General features: G+C 41.6%; 1 protein-coding gene across 1 annotated transcript; it reads right to left on the bottom strand.

The window, feature by feature from the left end:
- Positions 1-368: 368 nt before the first annotated feature.
- coq10b (coenzyme Q10B) lies at positions 369-10,440 on the bottom strand. The gene is made up of 5 exons (XM_026144150.2): positions 10,156-10,440; positions 5,346-5,501; positions 3,902-4,094; positions 2,013-2,114; positions 369-1,875 (listed from the first exon to the last, which is right to left on the bottom strand). Exons 1-5 carry the CDS (start codon positions 10,251-10,253, stop codon positions 1,708-1,710), a joined length of 717 nt encoding a protein of 238 aa, XP_025999935.1. The 5' UTR covers positions 10,254-10,440; the 3' UTR covers positions 369-1,707.
- Positions 10,441-10,730: the final 290 nt, after the last annotated feature.

Raw genomic sequence — 10,730 nt, 5'->3', positions numbered from 1 at the left:
GTTAAAACAGGGGATTCATAACAGTCTCTGTGCCCCAACATGGGCACATGGCAGGACTCTGCTCTACCTTTGGTACAAAGATATGGGATTTCAGTGGTGTTGGTTCTGACTTCCATCACTCATTATGGAGTTTGCCACAAAAGAAAAAAGATTTAATATAAATGCCAAAATACCAGGATGTTCTACAGTATCCAGAGGGGGTACGGAGTATGTGTGTGCGCTTTTCTGGCCATTCTGACCTACAATCCCATGCCAGATACAGCGAGAGGGTCAGAGTTCAATGGCACAGTATGTCCCAGCTGTGTGCACACTACGTGCAACACTATGTACTTCAGTAAAGTGCATTTTGGAAGGCAGGAAAGCGTTCCGGCATTTGGGCATTATTAGTAACTTTGTGCTTCCCTGAAACTGCGTCACTTTGTTTTGGCGTCACTACATCCTGTATTGTCTCTCACTGGGACCTTTTTTCTTCTTTCTTTGTCTTTCATTTTTTAAATTTTATACTTTACATGTCACGTTGCTGTACATTCAGTGAATTTCTTCTGCTTTTATTGTGATGTTGGTCTAATGCTCTTTGCCTCTGTGTTTGGAATATAAATTAAGCTGCCTTTCCATTTCCATTGCACGGGGTGAGAAATGTTCAAGTGGTGCTCATCAGCAGACTAGGCTAGCCACAATAAATGTTTGCTTTCACAATCCTCAATTTCTGTCAGTAAATACTGAGAAAAGCCCTGCGTGTTTTGACACAGTGCACTGCAATGTCTTCAAATGTGCGACCAACAGTCCAAGACCAAAAAAATCTTCAGTTTCACAATCATTTTGACAAAACACAACACAACACACACTCAAGCAGCTGGAGCCTGTGTTTTTTTTTTCTTTCTAAAGCTGCTTTTCCATTCAGTGTCCAGAGTTCCAGGAACTAAACTGTTCCTTCATACAGATTAGCAGCAAATTAGTCCATTTATAAATAGGTGACAGCTGGTTTAGCATTAGACTGTACACAAAAAAAAGTCCAGTAGTTGGTGGTAATTCAGTACTCCAGAGTACGCCACCAATCACACGCCACACTCCCCTCTGACGTTCCTGTACTTTTGAGAAGTGTAAGCAGAAACGTTTTCCTCTGGAACTTAACCTACACTCTGGTCCATCTGATGGAAACACAGCTTACTTAAAAAAAAAGGTTTAAATTATTCAGCAGCTTCCAGAATAATTTCAGTCATTGTCTGGCTCCAGCTGAACTCTTTGCTTTCCTGTGTCATGTGTGAAACTGAATATCTTCATGTCTTAGGCTGTTAGGTGCAGGTAAATGTAACGTTAGAGAATCTGTGTGCAAAAGTAAATATCTAAAATATCTGAATAAACTCTGCATGTTGCAGCTCATCATTGCTTTGTCTCCGTTTTCAGTTGTGTGCCTGCAGCCCTATAGCTAATGTGTACAGAAGTGATGACGCACTGGCCTGACGCACCGTGGGGCCTCCATTTGACCTGCGGGCTCAGTTTCACCACCAGATCAAGGTCTGATACAGGAACCTGCATTAGCACCAAGGTGAAAATCAGCTGGAGGATCCACACCAGCTTTAAAATCTGACACAGGAAATGGTTTCATTGTTGTGAGAAAGGCACTTTCAGTTGGAACACAGTCTCTTTTCGGGCTCTCTGACGTTGTTGTTTGTGGGTTCGTGTTTGTGCAGCAGAGGGAGGTTGTCGCTACGTGTGGTGGACCTCGTGGAACATGAGCTCGCGCGGGATGGGCGTCTCGGCTCCGTAAACACTGGAGGCACGCCGCTCGAACGCAGAAACCATCTGCTTCACCACCTCATCGAAGAACACGTGAGCGAGCTGGGAGTGGATGAGGGAGCGAAATTCAAAGGAGATCTGAGGAGGAGGAGACGGTAAAGTTAGCAGCTGAGTCTCTAACTTTGTGACTGTATGAAACACATGATCACAGAGCACATTCTCACATAGTGGACATTTTCCAGTATGTTGCCCTGCAACAAGCCGTTTGTACTTACAGCAAAATCCACAGTGCAGGTCCGGGGGTACCCAGGGAGGCCAGGGCTGAAACGCCACATCGTCTCCAAGTGGTTGAACAGTTTACCCTCTGAGCACGATGCCTGAAAAGCAACATGTACAGGTTTTCTGCGGTCAGTCAGCAACAGGAGAGACATTGCATTTGTGAATTGCTTAGAGCAACAACTGTAACTTTACAGCCTCAGAAAACACTGCAAACACCCTCTGAGCAGCCAAACAAAGGAAAAAGAATTTCCAGCTGAACTTTGCACCTAATCCCAGCTTCAAAGACGGCCTGTTTTGACTAGGGTGATATTTACAGTTTACACTCTCATACCCAAAATGTGTGGAGTGCTTCTCACTCCAGCCTGAATGATTTTCAGTCAGTGTGATAGTTCACCAATCAGGGCAGTCTGTTCTATTTACATTTTACAGACATTGAATTTAAGGCTGATAACCCTGCCTTGATCTGCCTGAAAAGAGCAGATAGTGTTGCAAACGTCTCTCGCACCTTTCACACCTCAGAGAGGTGCCGTCTGAGTGTTATCTTCTAATGATATTCACACTCACCTCAGCCTTTGTTTGTTCAGCTTTGCTGAGGTGAGACAGGGGCAGGTATTGTCTCCTCTTTTTTCAATTGTTATTCAGCTATTTGTGCCAGCCTTCACGTCTCTGTGACAGCCAGCTTTTTACACCCCCTTCTTGTGTGGCCAACTTTCCATCACATGTTGTGTAATGACAACAGGGATAAATAACGAACGAGAGAAAAATATACAACGTTGCAGGAAGACGTTAATCAGGACTTAACACAGACAGCCCTTTTCCACTAGTACCCACTTGTCTCGAAACGACAGGGTTTTTAGGATTCTCCATTAGGTGATAGTACCTGGTACAGGGCAGTTTAAGTATCAACTTGGTTGGGCTTTCAAGCAATCTGAGGCGATCCAAAAAGGTGACAATGACTGACTGTGTGCCACGCATTGGCCAGTCAATGGCGTCATTCACTGAATCATTAGAGCACTTCTTTCACAAAAATCAATACCACCATTAATGAGGAAAAACAGCTGCAAAAAAACAAAGCAACACAGTGGTCCCCGAGTCTGACAAAAAGCAATAGATCAAATCAAATTAAATCAAATCACTTTTATTGTCACATCACATGTGCAGGTACATTGGTGCAGCACATGTGAGTGAAATTCTTGTGTGCGAGCTTCACAAGCAACAGAGTTGTGCAAAATACAAGAATGGCTACATCTGAAACTAATAAATATATGTACAATATATAATAGTATATGCATTTCTGGATGTGTATACTAAATATTTTTCTACGTGTGTGTGTGTGTGTGTGTGATCAACCATCATCCTGTGATGTCAGACTTTCTGCCATGTTTCTATAATGCTCCCATACACATTAGGTGGTACTCCACTGAAATGGAAAACGACGGTAACCTAGTAGAGTCCAGCTGAATAGGCACCAAGAGTGTCTCCCCAGCACAGACCGCGGGCCTGTGTTGACTAGCTGCAGACCTTTTTCTTTTTCTTAACACTTTAAAGCCTGAACCATGAAATAACTGCCAGAAAACTCAAAATATTGTAAAATGGAGTGTTTATTGAATAGGCTGACGACTTCATACAGCTACTATGAAGGTTACTAAATGGGAGCTCATGCTTTGTCGTGCCAATCTTCATTCAAAAACCGTATCCTGACTTTGACTTGAAACCAGCTTAATCTGTGACGTCCATCTAAATGAATTTTTCATTCTTACCGTTTTAGTCTGTTTCTTTTAGATTGAGTGTTTTCCTTTACCTACTCTGTGTTTTCCTAATAATGTCACAGTACTAACATCAACAGTGGATGTTTTTTAACCATGAGCTTGAAGCAGTATCTTACCTTGACCAGGTGAGGGCGTACTGTAGTGACGAGGGAGGTGTAGTTCTCCACTACAGGGGGGAAGCCCACGGTTAATTTGGCCTTGCAGAAGCCGGATCTCTTGAAGACCACCTCAGACTTCTTGCACCAGGGAACAAAGAGGCGGTAGTTTTCCACCTCAGCCACCACTTCATAGATCTCCTGCATGGAATACCTGCAGGGACACGGAAACAGAGAGAGCGAATATGTTAACGCAAGGCTGCACATCACCAAGGAGATGAAGGTCAGCAACTGTGTGACAAGACACCAACCATAATACAACAGCGTTGACCCAGAAAAGGCTCAAATAGGTCAGTAGGGGGATGTTGGAATAAGGGAAAAAGAAGAGCAGTAAAGCACACAAAACAAAAGTCGGAGGTGTTGAATGACAGACACGTACAGACACTGTGTTACATAACTCCAGACGTCCAGCTGAGGGAAAATAGCTGCCAGTGCCCATGTCTATTTATACAAGCAGATTTAGTGATTATGACCTCTCTGAGGAGCACAGGAGGACATTTAGTGCGTCACACACACACGTAAGGTACAGATACAGAGACCAGACTCCCAACACTCACTGGTACACAGGGCATTTCAGAGCAGCTGAGCGCACCGCATGTTGCTAATACTGGAGATCACTGACATTGGTGCATTATATCATATTTTGGACCTTCAATTTCAGCCCTTGTAGCCGTGTGGTTTGGTTACATTTCATCTCTTCTGCAATGGACATAAAAGCTCAGCAGCAGGACAACCCAGACGTAAAGTCTGATTAGATATCACAGAAAGACACCGAGAAGTAATTATGGATATTGATTAAGATTTTCTCTTTGTTGGTGGCATTATTGATTGTGCTCATAGGTCCAGTTCTTTATCCGTGCCATTACTGATTTCTGATCATTTTGCTGTGTGTGTGTGTAAACATGTTTTTCAGCTGTTTTTTTATCTGTGAGTCAGAGGACAGGATAGAAATAGAAGTCAAAGGGCTTGCGTGTGACTCAGGCATTCTACAAATCATGACGTCATTGTTTAACAATGTGCTACCGCCAAAAACCGATGCCAGTTATGAGAGGAATTAGAAAGCTTGGAGCCATTCTGATGGATGAATGTTTTTCCATCCTTTTTCAAAAGCTGCCTGTGAAACTATTTTTAAGTTTTCAGGAGGGTCAGAGTATTTCAGTCAAACAAACACAAACAGGAGCTAAAGATATATTTTAAGGACTTTAAGTGGTTAAATACAAGCTGGGGAAAAAAAACACTCGCAGGAGAGAGCTGAAAAAACTGTTTCTATACAAAATACAAGTTTTTGCCCGCAGACACTGTCTCCTCCTGAGATAAAAATCCTGTCCAAACGTGTCTTGAGGCAAAAAATAAATTAATTTAAAAATAAAAATGACAAAAACACTGTAAGTGGATCCAGACTAACCCAATGATGCGTCTCTCTGAGTACTCCTTCTTCTTGGAGAAGGAATCTGCGAGGTTGAAGAAGCTGCGTGAAGGCAGTGTAATGGGGCGCCCTGGCACGGCTGCACTCAGCAGTGGGTGCGCACGCATCATCAGGATCCCGCATGATGAAAGGTATCTGATGACCAAACAAAAAACAACAAGTCACCAACAACGCAATAAGCTCTCAGAAAGCAGAGGAGACCAGGGCGCATCGATCTGTTGTTCTCAGTTTGGAAAGTTTGTGTGATTTGACCCCAGTCTAACAGCAGAGATCAGAGAATGGCCAGCACAAGCAAGTTTTGACACAACATTGACATTTCATTATTCTTTAAATTCCTTTTGACACAACAAACAGGGTGTGACTGTGTTTGGTCTGTGCTTCCTGCAGTGGGAAATACTGGACTGTTAAGTACCCACAGCTCATGCCTCTCACTGTGGGTTCTTCTTCATCTTTACTCTTGCTCAGGCTAAAGCACACAGTGAAGCACATGTCATGCTCCTGCACCAGACTGTGGCCTCCCTCGTAAAACGATATAAAGAATGTTAGGCACCCAGAAACATTAAGAAAAACCTTTCTTTAATTCCCCTCCTGGCCTCAAAAGCCAGACTGAGAGACAACTGTTTCCTCCTCTCCATTTTGTACTGTGAAAATGTTCCAGTAGCTGCTATTATGACATCAAGAATGTTTTTAACTCCTTTCTGGATCAACATTCTGCCAGCTACTCAAAAAACTGCAGTTTCTCATCCAAAAAGGTCTAGTTTTTACCCAAACAATCTGAGGCCACAGAAAGCTGCTTAATGACAGCGAGTAGCCTCTGAGTTTTATAAAACACCCCAAATTCTCTTTTTCTGTCAACACCCAGGAAACAGCCATTCTGTTTAAATAACTCAACTGTCAGGGGATAAAGACTGCAGGAACTCGGTGCTTCCATTCTCATGATGGCCAGTTGACTGACCCGTGCAGTGTCCGAGGTTCTAGTTGAAAGAGAGCTCATTTAAACAGGGAGGGTAGTATATAACTATCACACTGTCTGCAATACAAAAGCTTCCAGGTGGAACTCGCATCCTGGAGTTTCTGTTCCTGGAGGCTTCAGCATAAATAGATCTCTGACAGGAACTGTCTGGGTCACAGGAAGGAGTCAGTTGAAAAGCCGTTTTAATGTTTGTGCCTCCACTCTTGAATGTGTTTTGTCCTCAGGGTGCACAGCTGTAATATTTTTCATAATCAAGCTAAGCGGGACAGGAAGTCCTGATCTATACCAGCATATAACCAGCTGATTATCCTGCAGTACCTGTAAACATAGCCCAGCCCCAGCCTGGGGAGAGGAAACTCGCCACGCCTGCCAAGCATTTGTCACTCAAATAAAACAAGTCACACAAATACAGATGGCAGTAACGTAACAAGGTCAAGGACACTGATTTTACTTTAAGCTTTGGAGGGGAGGGTCTGTGCAGACACCTTTGTGACCAACTATCCATGTAACCCAGGTGGGAGACGGCAAGCAGACTTCAAAGAGATAGAACAGGAATGACTACTCAGCCATTCGATCTCCAGGTCTCTGTGTCTGCATCTTACAATAATCAAGATCTTAGATTAGAATATTTTCTCACTCGTTCAAGATTTCCTCACTGTGAAAGTTAATCTACAACTATTTGAATGAGTGATCTTTAAAGTCTCTTTTGAGACCTAAAAAATTTCTTTGTTTGATTTTTCTGTGGTGGTTTTTTTTTGGTTTGTTTTAGCAGTAAATTAAACATGATTAGCAGTTCTAGGCAGCTGATCACACAAAAAAAAAAAAATCATTAACTAGTAAAATCAGTTAAGTCTTTACATACACTTCCCTCCTTTTCTCATTTCTCAACATTTTTTTCCAGGCTATTTTCTTAGACTGTTAAGACTGTCTTACACCTCACTGACAGAAAGGCTCGACTTGTTCCAACTTGTCATAAATATCTGTGAAACAATTCATGATGTTAACTGAGGAAAAATAAAAAGGGTTGCTATATGGTGATAAGAAAAAAATGTGATAATTAGTTCATACTTAAAGTGGACCTACATTTTCAGCTTCAATTTTTTGTTCTTAAACAACTGAATAGATCACAATTATCCCTGTACATCTTTCACAGGTACAGTTACACATGTAGTTCATCCTCTGTCTCACACAAGCCTTTTAGTTGAGTTGGTTTAGTTTAGCTCTTTTCTTATGATTGGTTGCACCCTCATAAATATTTTAACAGTAAATGTTTTAGAGTGGTCTCTTTTTGTTAAGAGTGAGCACCTGTAAATTAATGACCATATTTAAGATAGATACATAAGATGGAAAATAAAGAAGAAAAAAATGCTATGTACCCTTTAAAATAATCGCCCTACATTGTTCGGTGATTCATTACTTGTACGCTATAAAGCTCTTAACATCACATCAGCATTTGTTTCCAGCTTCTACAATGTGATGATTAGGTTATATTTATAATGTTATATTGATATAAGTAAAATATATGTGGACTGTGGACAACCACAATCCACATATATTTTCTACTTTAATCAACTCTACAATTAATCAAGTATGTGATCCTTCCTCAAGGCAACATGTAGCAGTAGCTCCAGAGAAGGTTGGATCAGGTGAAAAGCCCTGCCCCAGCTCTCCCATGACACCATGAATGGGACAACTTAAACTGGCTCATAACCTTCACCACAGCAACTTAACTAGAGATCCTGTTACTCAGGCATAAGCAGCCTGTAGGTGCATTTTCATTGGCCACTCCTTAGGAGTGTGTCTAAGAGGGGTTTTTTTGTCCATTGTGGCTGACTGTAGCTCTGTGTTCCAGAGTACCCCTGCCACAGCATGACGGGAAGCAATTCAATAACACATCGATAATTACAATAAATTTAATGCTTTTTCAAACATTTTGGTGTGACAATATAACAAGTTAAATATGTGACAGCAACAGGCTGTGAAATAAGAAGCATAAAGGCCTGTTTGTGGCACAGGTGTGCAACAAGACTGACTCACAACTGTCAGAAAAAAATATGCCAGCAATTATAAGCATTCAGTGAGCTTAGAGGAATATAATTCCCACAGGTATGGAGTTTTGTAACCTGTTCCCAAATGAATCAGGTTTTCCATTCCCATAGTAACTCATCCCCCACTGCATCAAATTCCAATGTACCCACTGCCCTTAAACAGGAGCCTATTCACTCCTGTTTTACTACCTGAAATATGATACACCTGACCTCTAAACGTATCCTGGGTACAGGCTGAGAATGGCCCAGAGCAAAAGGTGAATGAGACACCTCAAACTCCACAAAGGTGCAAAGCAGAATTAAACCCAAACAACAGACGAGCTGGACAATGAGTTCATGGAAGTATACAAATACACTGAGAAACTAATTAAAGTAGCACACTTTGGATTTGTTTAACACTTCTTTAGGAAAATGTAGATAAAAGCATTATCTTGTTTAATTTTAAGGGAGCAGATAATGTGCTCTTGTTTAGGCTAAGGTAACAAGTAATGTTACCTTGTGATGAGTAAATATATAGACCACATACAGTAGCAGATGCTCATACTAAAAATGACCGAATTTTCAAATAATGAGGTCGGTGTATGTATAAGTACACCGTGTGACCGAAAACCTAAGACTTCAGACTGCTCTAAACTTAGAATTTCATATAGCCTTACTATGGTCATCTCAGGCACACAGCTCTGGCTGTGAGCAGAGACACCCCACCCACCCGCTGTTCAATCAGAGGAAAGATGACTTAAGGGAGGGGGGTGGGAGATAAAATGGCTGAGAGAATGGACTGGGGACTGGATTAAGACCAATATAAGAGATAACTAGCTGAAATAGAAAAAGGAACCTAGACTAATCATCTGAAACACTGTCTGCTTAGTGACAATACGGAGTATTAAACATATCTGCATGGTTTATAATATACTCTTTCGCAGTCAGCTTTTGATGTTAAAGAGAGGCTGTTGTATAAACAGATAATGACTGACAAACAGTAAACTTAATATAATATATGCATCACATGTGAGACAATAATTGGTGAAAAGCTGCTACAGGTTCTGGTGATGGTTTCATTTACCAAATGGGACTTAACGGTTTTAGGAATATTTTCAGACTGTACCTGCATGTCGTTTTTACTACACTGTTTTGCAAATCACAGATAATCGATGCTAATCGTTACGATGCTTCTAAATTTTTTATCGTGGGGATTTAAATATGTAAAGTCTTCAACTTGGCTGTGCTATCAGCAGTGGTGGGACGTAAAAGAAAAAAAAACCCACTACGCAGACATAGTAATAATTAATGAGCCTGGTTTATAATCAATACATAAATTATCGCGCATTTCTGTAGTTTACGCTAAGACTGCTGCTCCCCACAGGAGAATGCATATAGTCCAGTAAAAGAAACTGAAATCAGCTTTACTTTTCTATGCGTGAAAGTGAAAGAGCGACAATTTAATGTTTCAGTGAATATAAATTATTATGTAATGTGCTATGCGGCTTATCACTGCAACATCGTGGCTGTACTACATTTGCTATAAGATAGACCAATACTGCTTTTACTCGACCCTCATTTCACTACTTTCTATCATCTACAGAGATGTAGTTAACTAATTCAACGAGATTCTTGACTCAAATAGGGCCGTGAATCGTACACCGCGGCAGTGTTTAGCTACCCCGTACCAGAAGTTTAACTTTGGTATAAATGCTCGTTTTAGAGCTATGTCTTCATATTTTACACCGTCTCGTTTCAGACAACAACTTGAAAAAGTCAAACACTTTACCTAACGTTGCTTCTGTTCTGGATATCCCGGTTGGCTGTGGACGGTAACTGTTTTATGCACTCAGCTACTTTCCTCAAGTTCCGACCGCATCTCGCCATCTTCTCTTCTTCTTTAACGGCTTTGTTCACTCCCTCGCTATCAACCAGTTGACAAGGAGCTCAACGCGCAGTTTGGCCCGACCCTCAACTGGCCTAACCCGCTTGCCATTGGACGACCTGAGGCCACCGAATGTTTTTATTGGGCGGTCCCGCCGTTTGTCACGGCAACGTATTCAGGTCCGTGTGCACGAGCTCGCACGCGCATAGAGTCACGAGTTGTTGGCTCGGGTTGCACTACTGAGAAAACCGGGTGAAACCTGTTTGTCTTTGTATATCAAAACTATCAATAGGTCAACGTATTGACCTGTCGGCTACACTACACCTTCTTTGATGTCATTTATTCCTGCTCTGTTGGGCAAATTTGTTAGAATACAGTTTCTACTATTTTTGAATAACAAAGTGAAAGAAATATTTAAATTTATTTGCAGTAAGGAAGACATTGAAAGTGAAAGTGAACAGGTTTCTGTCTGTGTGCTT

The sequence above is a fragment of the Astatotilapia calliptera genome, chromosome 16, assembly GCF_964374335.1.
Source record: "Astatotilapia calliptera chromosome 16, fAstCal68.1, whole genome shotgun sequence".
Lineage (NCBI taxonomy): Eukaryota > Metazoa > Chordata > Actinopteri > Cichliformes > Cichlidae > Astatotilapia > Astatotilapia calliptera.
This window is presented reverse-complemented; position numbering and strand designations above follow the sequence as displayed.